Genomic DNA, 21,507 nt, shown 5'->3' on the forward strand with positions numbered 1-21,507 from the left:
ATGTTGGAGTTTAGCTTTGGTTTGGTTTAGGCTAAGACGTCCATCGCTTAGACTAATTCTTAAAAAGTTTTTTCACTTGGAGAAAGTTAATGTTTTTTGGATTTTTCATTAACCCTTATGGCCAAATCCAGGAGACCGTCCTTAAGCTCAAGGAGCCAACATAGTTTTTGAAGGAGCACAGAGAGTGTTTTGTTTTTTTCCTTCTTGATATTCTACCCATCGGTGGACAAAAAAAAAATATTCAAATTCAGGAGTCAGTCCTTCAATGGCCTATTTAACAAAGACCAGCCGAGCACCTGGGAACCAATGGTGTGGGGGCAGTGGGGGATGGGAAAGGTGAGTGTGTGACAGTGGCAGTCATGGCACAGTCTGGAGGCCCCCATATACATCATATTGTCAGCCGGTCATACCAGCATTGGATTTTAGCCCAATCCAGGCAGCCTTCCCATTGGTCTTTATTGATCATTAAAAGTGTTGTCCAGTTTATTAAACCCCATTTTCTATTAAGGAGTTAATAGCGGGGGGTCCTCTGTCCGGGATCCTCATCTTTTGGGCAGAGTGGAGAGCGGTTAAGCACAGCTTCTCTCTCTCTGGAGGACCTGTCCTGTCATGTATTACACAGACAACTCATTGATATGAATAGACATTGTGTAATACTTTATTTCTCCTGTGGTGGTGCTGCAGGGAAATTAAACACTTACTGCCAGGTTCCTCCTCAGATCACAGCTGATCATTGGGGATCCCAGCAGGGGGACACTTTGTGATCAGCTTATTGTCAATGGACCCTTCTAACAAGTAGGGGTTGTCCAAAGCAGAGGAGCCCTTTAAAGGAGCAGGCGCTGAAAGATATTTGTAACAATCCTGTACTAGTTCCAACCTTTGGATCAATTGTGACCATTTGCTTTATCACCTTAATAATCACTGACCATCGTTGTTTACGGTTGGTCCCTTAATAATTATTCTTATTTCTCCGATCACTAAGATTTCATGCTGGAAACTTACTAATTTACAAGAAAGTTCACTGGAAACAGAAGTTATTACAAGTATTAATTATTGATTGTAAACAATGTTGAATAAGTCATGAAGACGACAGAACAATGGAAAAGCCGAGCAGGAGGCTAATGCCGGCACTTTAAGACAATGAAGCGAGAGCATAAGATGTTCTCATCTTCACTGTTACATTCTGTTAGTCCTGATGGATAGAAGAGCCGGGTTTGGTAAAGTAATGGACTATACAGAATATATTTTCCATATAAACCTGTATAAGACCGAAAACAATCAGCAACGTCAGGTCATTATTCATTATAAGTTACTTGTTTAAGGGCCACAGTGAAGAAAATCACCTCAGTTGGACTATTACGTGATTGGATTAGACCTTTCTGTATCTCAAGAGGGTTGTCCTTGGCTAAACCAGGATCTAAAGTCTAAGATGATCTTCCCACTTGGGGTTTCTCGGTTAGAGACCAATGTTGTGGCCTCTATAGGTAATGTTGACGTGTACAAATCGAGAACCAGGTCAATAAGCAGATCCGAGTAGCTGGTAGTACTGGTCAGGTCATAACATAGTCAGAAGTCTTGCCAAACCAATAACTGGACCAGAATATGATCCAAGTTGTCGCCAGAAAAGTGGACCCTCTAGTACTCTGTAGGTTTTTCACTGGGATGGAGAGTTGAAGGTAACCTCTAATTGCTCATCTTAAGACCTACAAGGAAGCAAGGTGGTCTTTATTGATTAGAAGACCTTTCTTGAAGTCCCCAAAGACAACCCATATAGTTGTAGAGCTAACCATACATGTAAAGGTACAACATTGAGAAGAAACAACATAGTTGGTTATAACAGGCAAAGGTTCCAACAAGTCACTTGAGTCAGAGGTCAAGACAAGCCAAGATCGGACATGGTAACTGTATCAGAACACAATCCAAGCTGTCCCAAAATAAAAACCCTATAGTTGAAGAGCTAGCACATTAGTACACATTAAGGTACCACATCAATAAGGAACAACAAGGTTGGTTGTAACAGGTAAAGGTTCCATCAAGTCTCTTGAGTCAGAGGTCCAGACAGGCCAAGATCTGAGTTGGTAACTGTAGCAGAAGACAATCCAATCAATCACAAGAAGAGTGGATCCTCTGTGTCCCGAGAGATTTGGCATTAGCTAAACTTAGATGTGAAGTCTATGGTAACCACCCATTACCTACCATATAAGCTGTCATGGTCTTTCTTCATCAGAATCCATTTCTGGAGACCCCCATAGTCAGAGACCTGAGGAGTACAGGCAAAGCTGCCAAATCAATGAGTAACACCATAGTCAATTTTTGGAGTTCCATCAGGTCATGACAGTCACAGGTCAAGACAGGCCAAGACCTGGGATGATAATTGTATCAGAATAAAATCTACGTTGTCGCAAGAAGAGCGGACCCTCTGTGTATGGTCACCTCCTATTGCTAAGCCTTAACCCCTACAAAGTGTCATGGTCTTTCTTGAGTAGAAGGCTTTTCTGAAGACCTTCACAGTAGTCCCCAATAGATGAAAGCTTCTTGGGTACACACAGACCCACCACTGAATTTTGAGCTGTGGACCCGTTAACTCTTCCATCTAGGACAGGTGGTCCACTGGCAGATGGTGACACTGCTCATATACAACAAAGTTCTTCATAAGAGGAACTTGAGCAAGACCAATAGTTGTAGGGTTTAATGGACGGGAAAAATTCATATGATTGCCCTTTGCAGGCAGTGAATTTCCGCTTGTTTGCATTGCAAGCTATCCGGTAACGTTCGTGTGTGTAGACATACTCTACGGCAGTGGTCTCTAATCTACGGTTCTCCAGCTGTTTCAAAACTACAACTCCCATCATGCCGCTAGTTTTACAACAAATGGGGAACCATAGGTTGAGGACCACTGCAAACCAATCACAGGTCTTGTTGGGACTACCGCCTCCAGGGGTAAATATCATGACTTTTGCCAGGTGTTACCTGCAGATTAGAATCTTCTCATTTCCATGTGAGCAGGTCACGCCCGTGTGTGGAGCGTGGGCTTCCTGGGCCGTGGCCACTGCAGAGACACAAAGGGTTAAAACTTAACATGATCCATTAACAAGCGCTGAATCCAGGTGGTGACTACTCAGTCAGAAGTTATTAAGTAAAGTGCACTGCCAGAGCCCCGGGGGCCCGGACCCTGCCTCAGCACAGCGCTCCTTCTACAGAGTACAGCCTTTTACTTACTGATGAAATACTTCTCCCCCACAGCAGAACAAAAACCTAAGAACATTCCGGGGTCTATAGTCACATCTGAGCTATAATGTACCCGTCACCTATACAACATCACCTGTCATAGAGCAATAGTAGATACATGGACTATCTATCTATCTATCTATCTATCTATCTATCTATCTATCTATCTATCTATCTATCTATCTATCTATCTATCTATCTATCTATCTATCTCATATCTATCTATCTATCTATCTATCTATCTATCTATCTATCTATCTATCTATCTATCTATCTATCTATCTATCTATCTATCTATCTATCTATCTCATATCTATCTATCTATCTATCTATCTATCTATCTATCTATCTATCTATCTATCTATCTATCTATCTATCTATCTATCTATCTATCTATCTCATATCTATCTATCTATCTATCTATCTATCTATCTATCTATCTATCTATCTATCTATCTATCTATCTATCTATCTATCTATCTGTCTGTCTGTCTGTCTGTCTGTCTATCATCTATCTATCTCATATCTATCTATCTATCTCATATCTATCTATCTATCTCATATCTATCTATCTATCTATCTATCTATCTATCTATCTATCTATCTATCTATCTATCTATCTATCTATCTATCTATCTATCTATCTCATATCTATCTATCTATCTATTTCATATCTATCTATCTATCTATCTATCTATCTATCTATCTATCTATCTATCTATCTATCTATCTATCTATCTATCCCATATCTATCTATCTATCTATCTATCTATCTATCTATCTATCTATCTATCTATCTATCTATCTATCTATCTATCTATCTATCTATCTATCTATCTATCTATCTATCTATCATCTCTATCTAATCTTTGTTTGCTTTCTTCTTCCTTTTTACTGACCTTGGCTTTGACTCGGCTCTGACTTGTGACCTTTGCTTGGTATTTGGCTCTCCTGAGGACGTGTGACCTTCTCCTGTGCGTTGCGTTGACGTGACCTTCTGACTTTGATCATTATCTTGTACTTACAGTTCAAATCCTTGGACACCATTTGTGTTGCACGACCGGGTGCAATAAAATCCTAAATTGCTCCTTTGATGGAATAAATGATCCGACACTTAGACTGTTATAAATTCTAGATTACAGTGGGGGGCCTGAGGGGGCGGAGCACGACACAGATTTTCTGTGTGGTTCTCTTTAAATCACAGTGTCATGCTCCTCCCCCTCAAGCTATGTACTAACTGTATCAGTTTTGCCTGATGTGTTTCTTTAAGTGGAGAAAATTGGCCCCTGGGAGCAGATATCAGGGGCCACAGCTGTATCCGCTGTAGAGTTTATGTACATACATTGTGTCCATGTTTGAGCAAAAACCACCAAGAAGTGAAAACATTGAAGGGACCACATGTATGTCTATAACCCATTAAATCCATGCAACAACTGTGCAATGAAAAGTTCTAATATAATTTGTTATACAATTTTCAAGATCACTGCTTGACGACAGTGAATGGAAACATTTTTTGTTCATATTTAAAGGCTAAAAACCCATCCTAACATACATCTTAAACTTGAGGGTTTGTTGTAATCCTCTGTAAACTTAATAGAGCAGCAGCACAATTCTTTCTGCAGTACTAACAGTTTGCTACAATGTATCAGTGCAGGTAAAATGTATCAGTCTGGAGTCCAGGCCGTTTAGCTCTGTCTCTAGTTCAGGTTCTTGAGCTGAATTCAACTTAATTTTTCTGGTCCTTATAGGAAATCTCTATGGGTGGCTGCAAATGGCACATAGAGTAGTTGTCACTCTGGATGCCTGCTGGGAGTTGTAGTTACACCACAGGTTGGAGACCACTGCTATACAATATATGTAATAATGGTAACTTGTCTTGGTTTTGTAGCATACACTTGCTGGTCCGGCTGCGTTGAGGTGGATTCGGAAACCGAGGCCGTCGTTGGAAAAGAATTTAAGATCCGGTGTATTTCCTGCAAGAAGCGAGGAGAAACATCAGCCAAAACCTTCACAGAATGGTTTTTTAGAGGAGATGGAATGGAGAAATTTGACTTGGTGAGTAATCCAGTACAAAGGAAGAAACTGATGATATTTAGACGCTAGACAAACGGCCAAGAAGACAACTGAAGCATTAAATTATCAACTAAACAGGAACCATGCCGGTATAACCTGGGTATCTTCTGTATATAATTATATATGTACAGCTGGTATAAGTTATACATCTTCTTGTATATAGTGATATGGAGCATGCTGGTATAACCTGGGTATCTTCTGTATATAATTATATATGTACAGCTGGTATAAGTTATACATCTTCTTGTATATAGTGATATGGAGCATGCTGGTATAACCTGGGTATCTTCTGTATATTATTATATATGTACAGCTGGTATAAGTTATACATCTTCTTGTATATAGTGATAAGGAGCATGCTGGTATAACCTGGGTATCTTCTGTATATAATTATATATGTACAGCTGGTATAAGTTATACATCTTGTATATAGTGATATGGAGCATGCTGGTATAACCTGGGTATCTCCTGTATATAATTATATATGTACGGCTGGTATAAGTTATACATCTTCTTGTTTATAGTGATATGGAGCATGCCGGTATAACCTGGGTATCTTCTGTATATAATTATATATGTACAGCTGGTATAAGTTATACATCTTCTTGTATATAGTGATATGGAGCATGCTGGTATAACCTGGGTATCTCCTGTATATAATTATATATGTACAGCTGGTATAAGTTATACATCTTCTTGTATATAGTAATATGGAGCATGCTGGTATAACCTGGGTATCTTCTGTATATAATTATATATGTACAGCTGGTATAAGTTATACATCTTCTTGTATATAGTGATATGGAGCGTGCTGGTATAACCCGGGTATCTTCTGTATATAATTATATATGTACGGCTGGTATAAGTGATACATCTTCTTGTATATAGTGATATGGAGCATGCTGGTATAACCTGGGTATCTTCTGTATATAATTATATATGTACAGCTGGTATAAGTTATACATCTTCTTGTATATAGTGATATGGAGCATGCTGGTATAACCTGGGTATCTTCTGTATATTATTATATATGTACAGCTGGTATAAGTTATACATCTTCTTGTATATAGTGATAAGGAGCATGCTGGTATAACCTGGGTATCTTCTGTATATAATTATATATGTACAGCTGGTATAAGTTATACATCTTGTATATAGTGATATGGAGCATGCTGGTATAACCTGGGTATCTTCTGTATATAATTATATATGTACAGCTGGTATAAGTTATACATCTTCTTGTATATAGTGATATGGAGCATGCTGGTATAACCTGGGTATATTCTGTATATAATTATATATGTACAGCTGGTATAAGTTATACATCTTCTTGTATATAGTGATATGGAGCATGCTGGTATAACCCGGGTATCTTCTGTATATAATTATATTTGTACAGCTGGTATATGTTATACATCTTCTTGTATATAGTGATATGGAGCATGCTGGTATAACCTGGGTATATTCTGTATATAATTATATATGTACAGCTGGTATAAGTTATACATCTTCTTGTATATAGTGATATGGAGCATGCTGGTATAACCTGGGTATCTCATGTATATAATTATATATGTGTAGCTGGTATAAGTGATACATCTTCTTGTATATAGTGATATGGAGAATGCTGGTATAACCTGGGTATCTCCTGTATATAATTATATATGTACAGCTGGTATAAGTTATACATCTTCTTGTATATAGTGATATGGAGCATGCTGGTATAACCTGGGTATCTTCTGTATATAATTATATATGTACAGCTGGTATAAGTTATACATCTTCTTGTATATAGTGATATGGAGCATGCTGGTATAACCTGGGTATCTTCTGTATATAATTATATATGTACAGCAGGTATAAGTTATACATCTTCTTGTATATAGTGATATGGAGCATGCTGGTATAACCTGGGTATCTACTGTATATAATTATATATGTACAGCTGGTATAAGTTATACATCTTCCTGTATATAGTGATATGGAGCATGCTGGTATAACCTGGGTATCTTCTGTATATAATTATATATGTACAGCTGGTATAAGTTATACATCTTCTTGTATATAGTGATATGGAGCATGCTGGTATAACCTGGGTATCTTCTGTATATAATTATATATGTACCGTTGTTATAAGTTATACATCTTCCTGTATATAGTGATATGGTGCACGCTGGTATAACCTGGGTATCTTCTGTATATAATTATATATGTACAGCTGGTATAAGTTATAGATCTTCATGTATATAGTGATATGGAGCATGCTGGTATAACCTGGGTTTCTTCTATATATAATTATATATGTACAGCTGGTATAAGTTATACATCTTCTTGTATATAGTGATATATAGCATGCTGGTATAACCTGGGTATCTTCTGTATATAATTATATATGTACAGCTGGTATAAGTTATACATCTTCTTGTATATAGTGATATGGGGCATGCTGGTATAACCTGGGTATCTTCTGTATATAGTTATATATGTCCTGCTAGTATATTATACATGTTCCTGTATATAGTGATATGGAGCATGCCGGTATAACCTGGGTATCTTCTGTATATAATTATATATGTACAGCTGGTATAAGTTATACATCTTCTTGTATATAGTGATATGGAGCATGCTGGTATAACCTGGGCATCTTCTGTATATAATTATATATGTACAGCTGATATAAGTTATACATCTTCTTGTATATAGTGATATGGAGCATGCTGGTATAACCTCGGTATCTTCTGTATATAATTATATATGTACAGCTGGTATAAGTTATACATCTTCTTGTATATAGTGATATGGAGCATGCTGGTATAACCTGGGTATCTTCTGTATATAATTATATGTGTACAGCTGGTATAAGTTATACATCCTCTTGTATATAGTGATATGCAGCATGCTGGTATAACCTGGGTATCTCCTGTATATAATTATATATGTACAGCTGGTATAAGTTATACATCTTCTTGTATATAGTGATACGGAGCATGCTGGTATGACCTGGGTATCTTCTGTGTATAATTATATATGTACAGCTGGTATAAGTTATACATCTTCTTGTATATAGTGATATGGAGCATGCTGGTATAACCTGGGTATCTTCTGTATATAATTATATATGTACAGCTGGTATAAGTTATACATCTTCTTGTATATAGTGATATGGAGCATGCTGGTATAACCTCGGTATCTTCTGTATATAATTATATATGTACAGCTGGTATAAGTTATACATCTTCTTGTATATAGTGATATGGAGCATGCTGGTATAACCTGGGTATCTTCTGTATATAATTATATGTGTACAGCTGGTATAAGTTATACATCTTCTTGTATATAGTGATATGGAGCATGCTGGTATAACCTGGGTATCTTCTGTATATAATTATATATGTACAGCTGGTATAAGTTATACATCTTCTTGTATATAGTGATATGGAGCATGCTGGTATAACCTGGGTATCTTCTGTATATAATTATATATATATGTACAGCTGGTATAAGTTATACATCTTCTTGTATATAGTGATATGGAGCATGCTGGTATAACCTAGGTATCTCCTGTATATAATTATATATGTACAGCTGGTATAAGTTATACATCTTCTTGTATATAGTGATATGGAGCATGCTGGTATAACCTGGGTATCTTCTGTATATAATTATATATATATGTACAGCTGGTATAAGTTATACATCTTCTTGTATATAGTGATATGGAGCATGCTGGTATAACCTAGGTATCTCCTGTATATAATTATATATGTACAGCTGGTATAAGTTATACATCTTCTTGTATATAGTGATATGGAGCATGCTGGTATAACCTGGGTATCTTCTGTATATAATTATATATGTACAGCTGGTATAAGTTATACATCTTCTTGTATATAGTGATATGGAGCATGCTGGTATAACCTGGGTATCTCCTGTATATAATTATATATGTACAGCTGGTATAAGTTATACATCTTCTTGTATATAGTGATATGGAGCATGCTGGTATAACCTGGGTATCTTCTGTATATCATTATATATGTGTAGCTGGTATAAGTTACACATCTTCTTGTATATAGTGATATGGAGCATGCTGGTATAACCTGGGTATCTCCTGTATATAATTATATATGTACAGCTGGTATAAGATATACATCTTCTTGTATATAGTGATATGGACCGTGCTGGTATAACATGGGTATCTTCTGTGTATAATTATATATGTACAGGTGGTATACGTTATACATCTTCCTGTATATAGTGATATGGAGCATGCTAGTATAATCTGGGTATCTTCTGTATATAATTATATATGTACAGCTGGTATAAGTTATACATCTTCTTGTATATAGTGATATGGAGCATGCTGCTATAACCTGGGTATCTTCTGCATATAATTATATATGTACAGCTGGTATAAGTTATACATCTTCTTGTATATAGTGATATGGAGCATGCTGGTATAACCTGGGTATCTCCTGTATATAATTATATATGTACAGCTGGTATAAGTTACACATCTTCTTGTATATAGTGATATGGAGCATGCTGGTATAACCTGGGTATCTTCTGTGTATAATTATATATGTACAGCTGGTATAAGTTATACATCTTCTTGTATATGGTGATATGGAGCGTGCTGGTATAACCTGGGTATCTTCTGTATATAATTATATATGTACAGCTGGTATAAGTTATACATCTTCTTGTATATGGTGATATGGAGCGTGCTGGTATAACCTGGGTATCTTCTGTATATAATTATATATGTACAGCTGGTATAAGTTATACATCTTCTTGTATATAGTGATATGGAGCATGCTGGTATAACCTGGGTATCTTCTGTATATAATTATATATGTATAGCTGGTATAAGTTATACATCTTCCTGTATATAGTGATATGGAGCATGCCGATATAACCTGGGTATCTTCTGTATATAATTATATATGTACAGCTGGTATAAGTTATACATCTTCTTGTATATAGTGATATGGAGCATGCTGGTATAACCTGGGTATCTTCTGTATATAATTATATATGTACAGCTGGTATAAGTTATACATCTTCTTGTATATAGTGATATGGAGCATGCTGGTATAACCTGGGCATGTTCTGTATATAATTATATATGTACAGCTGGTATAAGTTATACATCTTCTTGTATATAGTGATATGGAGCATGCTGGTATAACCTGGGTATCTTCTGTATATAATTATATATGTACAGCTGTTATAAGTTATACATCTTCTTGTACATAGTGATATTGAACATGCTGGTATAACCTGGGTATCTTCTGTATATAATTATATATGTACAGCGGGTATAAGTTATACATCTTCTTGTATATAGTGATATGGAGCATGCTGGTATAACCTGGGCATCTTCTGTATATAATTATATATGTACAGCTGGTATAAGTTATACATCTTCTTGTATATAGTGATATGGAGCATGCTGGTATAACCTGGGTATCTTCTGTATATAATTATATATGTACAGCTGGTATAAGTTATACATCTTCTTGTATATAGTGATATGGAGCATGCTGGTATAACCTGGGTATCTTCTGTATATAATTATATATGTACAGCTGGTATAAGTTATACATCTTCTTGTATATAGTGATATGGAGCATGCTGGTATAACCTGGGTATCTTCTGTATATAATTATATATGTACAGCTGGTATAAGTTATACATCTTCTTGTATATAGTGATATGGAGCATGCTGGTATAACCTGGGTATCTCCTGTATATAATTATATATGTACAGCTGGTATAAGTTACACATCTTCTTGTATATAGTGATATGGAGCATGCTGGTATAACCTGGGTATCTTCTGTATATAATTATATATGTACAGCTGGTATAAGTTATACATCTTCTGTATATAGTGATATGGAGCATGCTGATATAACCTGGCTATCTTCTGTATATAATTATATATGTACAGCTGGTATAAGTTATACATCTTCTTGTATATAGTGATATGGAGCATGCTGGTATAACCTGGCTATCTTCTGTATATAATTATATATGTACAGCTGGTATAAGTTATACATCTTCTTGTATATAGTGATATGGAGCATGCTGGTATAACCTGGGTATCTTCTGTATATAATTATATATGTACAGCTGTTATAAGTTATACATCTTCTTGTACATAGTGATATTGAACATGCTGGTATAACCTGGGTATCTTCTGTATATAATTATATATGTACAGCTGGTATAAGTTATACATCTTCTTGTATATAGTGATATGGAGCATGCTGGTATAACCTGGGTATCTTCTGTATATAATTATATATGTACGGCTGGTATAAGTTATACATCTTCCTGTATATAGTGATATGGGGCATGCTGGTATAACCTGGGTATCTTCTGTATATAATTATATATGTACGGCTGGTATAAGTTATACATCTTCTTGTATACAGTGATATGGAGCATGCTGGTATAACCTGGGTATCTTCTGTATATAATTATATATGTACAGCTGGTATAAGTTATACATCTTCTTGTATATAGTGATATGGAGCATGCTGGTATAACCTGGGTATCTTCTGTATATAATTATATATGTACAGCTGGTATAAGTTATACATCTTCCTGTATATAGTGATATGGAGCATGCTGGTATAACCTGGGTATCTCCTGTATATAATTATATATGTACAGCTGGTATAAGTTACACATCTTCTTGTATATAGTGATATGGAGCATGCTGGTATAACCTGGGTATCTTCTGTATATAATTATATATGTACAGCTGGTATAAGTTATACATCTTCTGTATATAGTGATATGGAGCATGCTGGTATAACCTGGGTATCTTCTGTATATAATTATATATGTACAGCTGGTATAAGTTATACATCTTCCTGTATATAGTGATATGGAGCATGCTGATATAACCTGGCTATCTTCTGTATATAATTATATATGTACAGCTGGTATAAGTTATACATCTTCTTGTATATAGTGATATGGAGCATGCTGGTATAACCTGGCTATCTTCTGTATATAATTATATATGTACAGCTGGTATAAGTTATACATCTTCTTGTATATAGTGATATGGAGCATGCTGGTATAACCTGGGTATCTTCTGTATATAATTATATATGTACAGCTGTTATAAGTTATACATCTTCTTGTATATAGTGATATGGAGCATGCTGGTATAACCTGGGTATCTTCTGTATATAATTATATATGTACAGCTGTTATAAGTTATACATCTTCTTGTACATAGTGATATTGAACATGCTGGTATAACCTGGGTATCTTCTGTATATAATTATATATGTACAGCTGGTATAAGTTATACATCTTCTTGTATATAGTGATATGGAGCATGCTGGTATAACCTGGGTATCTTCTGTATATAATTATATATGTACGGCTGGTATAAGTTATACATCTTCCTGTATATAGTGATATGGGGCATGCTGGTATAACCTGGGTATCTTCTGTATATAATTATATATGTACGGCTGGTATAAGTTATACATCTTCTTGTATACAGTGATATGGAGCATGCTGGTATAACCTGGGTATCTTCTGTATATAATTATATATGTACAGCTGGTATAAGTTATACATCTTCTTGTATATAGTGATATGGAGCATGCTGGTATAACCTGGGTATCTTCTGTATATAATTATATATGTACAGCTGGTATAAGTTATACATCTTCTTGTATATAGTGATATGGAGCATGCTGGTATAACCTGGGTATCTCCTGTATATAATTATATATGTACAGCTGGTATAAGTTACACATCTTCTTGTATATAGTGATATGGAGCATGCTGGTATAACCTGGGTATCTTCTGTATATAATTATATATGTACAGCTGGTATAAGTTATACATCTTCCTGTATATAGTGATATGGAGCATGCTGATATAACCTGGCTATCTTCTGTATATAATTATATATGTACAGCTGGTATAAGTTATACATCTTCTTGTATATAGTGATATGGAGCATGCTGGTATAACCTGGCTATCTTCTGTATATAATTATATATGTACAGCTGGTATAAGTTATACATCTTCTTGTATATAGTGATATGGAGCATGCTGGTATAACCTGGGTATCTTCTGTATATAATTATATATGTACAGCTGTTATAAGTTATACATCTTCTTGTATATAGTGATATGGAGCATGCTGGTATAACCTGGGTATCTTCTGTATATAATTATATATGTACAGCTGGTATACGTTATACATCTTCTTGTATATAGTGATATGGAGCATGCTGGTATAACCTGGGTATCTCCTGTATATAATTATATATGTACAGCTGGTATAAGTTATACATCTTCTTGTATACAGTGATATGGAGCATGCTGGTATAACCTGGGTATCTTCTGTATATAATTATATATGTACAGCTGGTATAAGTTATACATCTTCTTGTACATAGTGATATTGAACATGCTGGTATAACCTGGGTATCTTCTGTATATAATTATATATGTACAGCTGGTATAAGTTATACATCTTCTTGTATATAGTGATATGGAGCATGCTGGTATAACCTGGGTATCTTCTGTATATAATTATATATGTACAGCTGGTATAAGTTATACATCTTCCTGTATATAGTGATATGGAGCATGCTGGTATAACCTGGGTATCTTCTGTATATAATTATATATGTACAGCTGGTATAAGTTATACATCTTCTTGTATATAGTGATATGGAGCATGCTGGTATAACCTGGGTATCTTCTGTATATAATTATATATGTACCGTTGTTATAAGTTATACATCTTCCTGTATATAGTGATATGGTGCACGCTGGTATAACCTGGGTATCTTCTGTATATAATTATATATGTACAGCTGGTATAAGTTATAGATCTTCATGTATATAGTGATATGGAGCATGCTGGTATAACCTGGGTTTCTTCTATATATAATTATATATGTACAGCTGGTATAAGTTATACATCTTCTTGTATATAGTGATATATAGCATGCTGGTATAACCTGGGTATCTTCTGTATATAATTATATATGTACAGCTGGTATAAGTTATACATCTTCTTGTATATAGTGATATGGGGCATGCTGGTATAACCTGGGTATCTTCTGTATATAGTTATATATGTCCTGCTAGTATATTATACATGTTCCTGTATATAGTGATATGGAGCATGCCGGTATAACCTGGGTATCTTCTGTATATAATTATATATGTACAGCTGGTATAAGTTATACATCTTCTTGTATATAGTGATATGGAGCATGCTGGTATAACCTGGGCATCTTCTGTATATAATTATATATGTACAGCTGATATAAGTTATACATCTTCTTGTATATAGTGATATGGAGCATGCTGGTATAACCTCGGTATCTTCTGTATATAATTATATATGTACAGCTGGTATAAGTTATACATCTTCTTGTATATAGTGATATGGAGCATGCTGGTATAACCTGGGTATCTTCTGTATATAATTATATGTGTACAGCTGGTATAAGTTATACATCCTCTTGTATATAGTGATATGCAGCATGCTGGTATAACCTGGGTATCTCCTGTATATAATTATATATGTACAGCTGGTATAAGTTATACATCTTCTTGTATATAGTGATACGGAGCATGCTGGTATGACCTGGGTATCTTCTGTGTATAATTATATATGTACAGCTGGTATAAGTTATACATCTTCTTGTATATAGTGATATGGAGCATGCTGGTATAACCTGGGTATCTTCTGTATATAATTATATATGTACAGCTGGTATAAGTTATACATCTTCTTGTATATAGTGATATGGAGCATGCTGGTATAACCTCGGTATCTTCTGTATATAATTATATATGTACAGCTGGTATAAGTTATACATCTTCTTGTATATAGTGATATGGAGCATGCTGGTATAACCTGGGTATCTTCTGTATATAATTATATGTGTACAGCTGGTATAAGTTATACATCTTCTTGTATATAGTGATATGGAGCATGCTGGTATAACCTGGGTATCTTCTGTATATAATTATATATGTACAGCTGGTATAAGTTATACATCTTCTTGTATATAGTGATATGGAGCATGCTGGTATAACCTGGGTATCTTCTGTATATAATTATATATATATGTACAGCTGGTATAAGTTATACATCTTCTTGTATATAGTGATATGGAGCATGCTGGTATAACCTAGGTATCTCCTGTATATAATTATATATGTACAGCTGGTATAAGTTATACATCTTCTTGTATATAGTGATATGGAGCATGCTGGTATAACCTGGGTATCTTCTGTATATAATTATATATATATGTACAGCTGGTATAAGTTATACATCTTCTTGTATATAGTGATATGGAGCATGCTGGTATAACCTAGGTATCTCCTGTATATAATTATATATGTACAGCTGGTATAAGTTATACATCTTCTTGTATATAGTGATATGGAGCATGCTGGTATAACCTGGGTATCTTCTGTATATAATTATATATGTACAGCTGGTATAAGTTATACATCTTCTTGTATATAGTGATATGGAGCATGCTGGTATAACCTGGGTATCTCCTGTATATAATTATATATGTACAGCTGGTATAAGTTATACATCTTCTTGTATATAGTGATATGGAGCATGCTGGTATAACCTGGGTATCTTCTGTATATCATTATATATGTGTAGCTGGTATAAGTTACACATCTTCTTGTATATAGTGATATGGAGCATGCTGGTATAACCTGGGTATCTCCTGTATATAATTATATATGTACAGCTGGTATAAGATATACATCTTCTTGTATATAGTGATATGGACCGTGCTGGTATAACATGGGTATCTTCTGTGTATAATTATATATGTACAGGTGGTATACGTTATACATCTTCCTGTATATAGTGATATGGAGCATGCTAGTATAATCTGGGTATCTTCTGTATATAATTATATATGTACAGCTGGTATAAGTTATACATCTTCTTGTATATAGTGATATGGAGCATGCTGCTATAACCTGGGTATCTTCTGCATATAATTATATATGTACAGCTGGTATAAGTTATACATCTTCTTGTATATAGTGATATGGAGCATGCTGGTATAACCTGGGTATCTCCTGTATATAATTATATATGTACAGCTGGTATAAGTTACACATCTTCTTGTATATAGTGATATGGAGCATGCTGGTATAACCTGGGTATCTTCTGTGTATAATTATATATGTACAGCTGGTATAAGTTATACATCTTCTTGTATATGGTGATATGGAGCGTGCTGGTATAACCTGGGTATCTTCTGTATATAATTATATATGTACAGCTGGTATAAGTTATACATCTTCTTGTATATGGTGATATGGAGCGTGCTGGTATAACCTGGGTATCTTCTGTATATAATTATATATGTACAGCTGGTATAAGTTATACATCTTCTTGTATATAGTGATATGGAGCATGCTGGTATAACCTGGGTATCTTCTGTATATAATTATATATGTATAGCTGGTATAAGTTATACATCTTCCTGTATATAGTGATATGGAGCATGCCGATATAACCTGGGTATCTTCTGTATATAATTATATATGTACAGCTGGTATAAGTTATACATCTTCTTGTATATAGTGATATGGAGCATGCTGGTATAACCTGGGTATCTTCTGTATATAATTATATATGTACAGCTGGTATAAGTTATACATCTTCTTGTATATAGTGATATGGAGCATGCTGGTATAACCTGGGCATGTTCTGTATATAATTATATATGTACAGCTGGTATAAGTTATACATCTTCTTGTATATAGTGATATGGAGCATGCTGGTATAACCTGGGTATCTTCTGTATATAATTATATATGTACAGCTGTTATAAGTTATACATCTTCTTGTACATAGTGATATTGAACATGCTGGTATAACCTGGGTATCTTCTGTATATAATTATATATGTACAGCGGGTATAAGTTATACATCTTCTTGTATATAGTGATATGGAGCATGCTGGTATAACCTGGGCATCTTCTGTATATAATTATATATGTACAGCTGGTATAAGTTATACATCTTCTTGTATATAGTGATATGGAGCATGCTGGTATAACCTGGGTATCTTCTGTATATAATTATATATGTACAGCTGGTATAAGTTATACATCTTCTTGTATATAGTGATATGGAGCATGCTGGTATAACCTGGGTATCTTCTGTATATAATTATATATGTACAGCTGGTATAAGTTATACATCTTCTTGTATATAGTGATATGGAGCATGCTGGTATAACCTGGGTATCTTCTGTATATAATTATATATGTACAGCTGGTATAAGTTATACATCTTCTTGTATATAGTGATATGGAGCATGCTGGTATAACCTGGGTATCTCCTGTATATAATTATATATGTACAGCTGGTATAAGTTACACATCTTCTTGTATATAGTGATATGGAGCATGCTGGTATAACCTGGGTATCTTCTGTATATAATTATATATGTACAGCTGGTATAAGTTATACATCTTCTGTATATAGTGATATGGAGCATGCTGATATAACCTGGCTATCTTCTGTATATAATTATATATGTACAGCTGGTATAAGTTATACATCTTCTTGTATATAGTGATATGGAGCATGCTGGTATAACCTGGCTATCTTCTGTATATAATTATATATGTACAGCTGGTATAAGTTATACATCTTCTTGTATATAGTGATATGGAGCATGCTGGTATAACCTGGGTATCTTCTGTATATAATTATATATGTACAGCTGTTATAAGTTATACATCTTCTTGTACATAGTGATATTGAACATGCTGGTATAACCTGGGTATCTTCTGTATATAATTATATATGTACAGCTGGTATAAGTTATACATCTTCTTGTATATAGTGATATGGAGCATGCTGGTATAACCTGGGTATCTTCTGTATATAATTATATATGTACGGCTGGTATAAGTTATACATCTTCCTGTATATAGTGATATGGGGCATGCTGGTATAACCTGGGTATCTTCTGTATATAATTATATATGTACGGCTGGTATAAGTTATACATCTTCTTGTATACAGTGATATGGAGCATGCTGGTATAACCTGGGTATCTTCTGTATATAATTATATATGTACAGCTGGTATAAGTTATACATCTTCTTGTATATAGTGATATGGAGCATGCTGGTATAACCTGGGTATCTTCTGTATATAATTATATATGTACAGCTGGTATAAGTTATACATCTTCCTGTATATAGTGATATGGAGCATGCTGGTATAACCTGGGTATCTCCTGTATATAATTATATATGTACAGCTGGTATAAGTTACACATCTTCTTGTATATAGTGATATGGAGCATGCTGGTATAACCTGGGTATCTTCTGTATATAATTATATATGTACAGCTGGTATAAGTTATACATCTTCTGTATATAGTGATATGGAGCATGCTGGTATAACCTGGGTATCTTCTGTATATAATTATATATGTACAGCTGGTATAAGTTATACATCTTCCTGTATATAGTGATATGGAGCGTGCTGGTATAACCTGGGTATCTTCTGTATATAATTATATATGTACAGCTGGTATAAGTTATACATCTTCCTGTATATAGTGATATGGAGCGTGCTGGTATAACCTGGGTATCTTCTGTATATAATTGTATATGTACAGCTGGTATAAGTTATACATCTTCTTGTATATAGAGAGATGGAGCATGCTGATATAACCTGGCTATCTTCTGTATATAATTATATATGTACAGCTGGTATAAGTTATACATCTTCTTGTATATAGTGATATGGAGCATGCTGGTATAACCTGGCTATCTTCTGTATATAATTATATATGTACAGCTGGTATAAGTTATACATCTTCTTGTATATAGTGATATGGAGCATGCTGGTATAACCTGGGTATCTTCTGTATATAATTATATATGTACAGCTGTTATAAGTTATACATCTTCTTGTATATAGTGATATGGAGCATGCTGGTATAACCTGGGTATCTTCTGTATATAATTATATATGTACAGCTGTTATAAGTTATACATCTTCTTGTACATAGTGATATTGAACATGCTGGTATAACCTGGGTATCTTCTGTATATAATTATATATGTACAGCTGGTATAAGTTATACATCTTCTTGTATATAGTGATATGGAGCATGCTGGTATAACCTGGGTATCTTCTGTATATAATTATATATGTACGGCTGGTATAAGTTATACATCTTCCTGTATATAGTGATATGGGGCATGCTGGTATAACCTGGGTATCTTCTGTATATAATTATATATGTACGGCTGGTATAAGTTATACATCTTCTTGTATACAGTGATATGGAGCATGCTGGTATAACCTGGGTATCTTCTGTATATAATTATATATGTACAGCTGGTATAAGTTATACATCTTCTTGTATATAGTGATATGGAGCATGCTGGTATAACCTGGGTATCTTCTGTATATAATTATATATGTACAGCTGGTATAAGTTATACATCTTCTTGTATATAGTGATATGGAGCATGCTGGTATAACCTGGGTATCTCCTGTATATAATTATATATGTACAGCTGGTATAAGTTACACATCTTCTTGTATATAGTGATATGGAGCATGCTGGTATAACCTGGGTATCTTCTGTATATAATTATATATGTACAGCTGGTATAAGTTATACATCTTCCTGTATATAGTGATATGGAGCATGCTGATATAACCTGGCTATCTTCTGTATATAATTATATATGTACAGCTGGTATAAGTTATACATCTTCTTGTATATAGTGATATGGAGCATGCTGGTATAACCTGGCTATCTTCTGTATATAATTATATATGTACAGCTGGTATAAGTTATACATCTTCTTGTATATAGTGATATGGAGCATGCTGGTATAACCTGGGTATCTTCTGTATATAATTATATATGTACAGCTGTTATAAGTTATACATCTTCTTGTATATAGTGATATGGAGCATGCTGGTATAACCTGGGTATCTTCTGTATATAATTATATATGTACAGCTGGTATACGTTATACATCTTCTTGTATATAGTGATATGGAGCATGCTGGTATAACCTGGGTATCTCCTGTATATAATTATATATGTACAGCTGGTATAAGTTATACATCTTCTTGTATACAGTGATATGGAGCATGCTGGTATAACCTGGGTATCTTCTGTATATAATTATATATGTACAGCTGGTATAAGTTATACATCTTCTTGTACATAGTGATATTGAACATGCTGGTATAACCTGGGTATCTTCTGTATATAATTATATATGTACAGCTGGTATAAGTTATACATCTTCTTGTATATAGTGATATGGAGCATGCTGGTATAACCTGGGTATCTTCTGTATATAATTATATATGTACAGCTGGTATAAGTTATACATCTTCCTGTATATAGTGATATGGGGCATGCTGGTATAACCTGGGTATCTTCTGTATATAATTATATATGTACGGCTGGTATAAGTTATACATCTTCTTGTATACAGTGATATGGAGCATGCTGGTATAACCTGGGTATCTTCTGTATATAATTATATATGTACAGCTGGTATAAGTTATACATCTTCTTGTATATAGTGATATGGAGCATGCTGGTATAACCTGGGTATCTTCTGTATATAATTATATATGTACAGCTGGTATAAGTTATACATCTTCCTGTATATAGTGATATGGAGCATGCTGGTATAACCTGGGTATCTTCTGTATATAATTATATATGTACAGCTGGTATAAGTTATACATCTTCCTGTATATAGTGATATGGAGCATGCTGGTATAACCTGGGTATCTTCTATATATAATTATATATGTACAGCTGGTATAAGTTATACATCTTCTTATATATAGTGATATGGAGCGTGCTGGTATAACCTGGGTATCTTCTATATATAGTGATATGGAGCATGCTGGTATAACCCGGGTATCTTCTGTATATAATTATATATGTACAGCTGGTATAAGTTATACATCTTCTTATATATAGTGATATGGAGCGTGCTGGTATAACCTGGGTATCTTCTGTATATAGTGATATGGAGCATGCTGGTATAACCTGGGTATCTTCTGTATATAATTATATATGTACAGCTGGTATAAGTTATACATCTTCTTGTATATAGTGATATGGAGCATGCTGGTATAACCT

The 21,507-nt window shown here is 34.5% G+C and overlaps 1 protein-coding gene across 1 annotated transcript in view; it reads left to right on the top strand.

Moving 5' to 3' along the window:
- SCN1B (sodium voltage-gated channel beta subunit 1) overlaps window positions 1-21,507 on the top strand; it is a 42,413-nt gene that overhangs the window by 14,273 nt on the left and 6,633 nt on the right. Inside the window, exon 3 of the mRNA XM_075840433.1 lies at window positions 5,117-5,283. Within this exon, the coding sequence (XP_075696548.1) occupies window positions 5,117-5,283 (167 nt within the window). The remainder of the gene's footprint in view (window positions 1-5,116; window positions 5,284-21,507) is intronic.

Source organism: Rhinoderma darwinii, chromosome 10 (assembly GCF_050947455.1).
Source record: "Rhinoderma darwinii isolate aRhiDar2 chromosome 10, aRhiDar2.hap1, whole genome shotgun sequence".
NCBI classification, from domain to species: domain Eukaryota; kingdom Metazoa; phylum Chordata; class Amphibia; order Anura; family Rhinodermatidae; genus Rhinoderma; species Rhinoderma darwinii.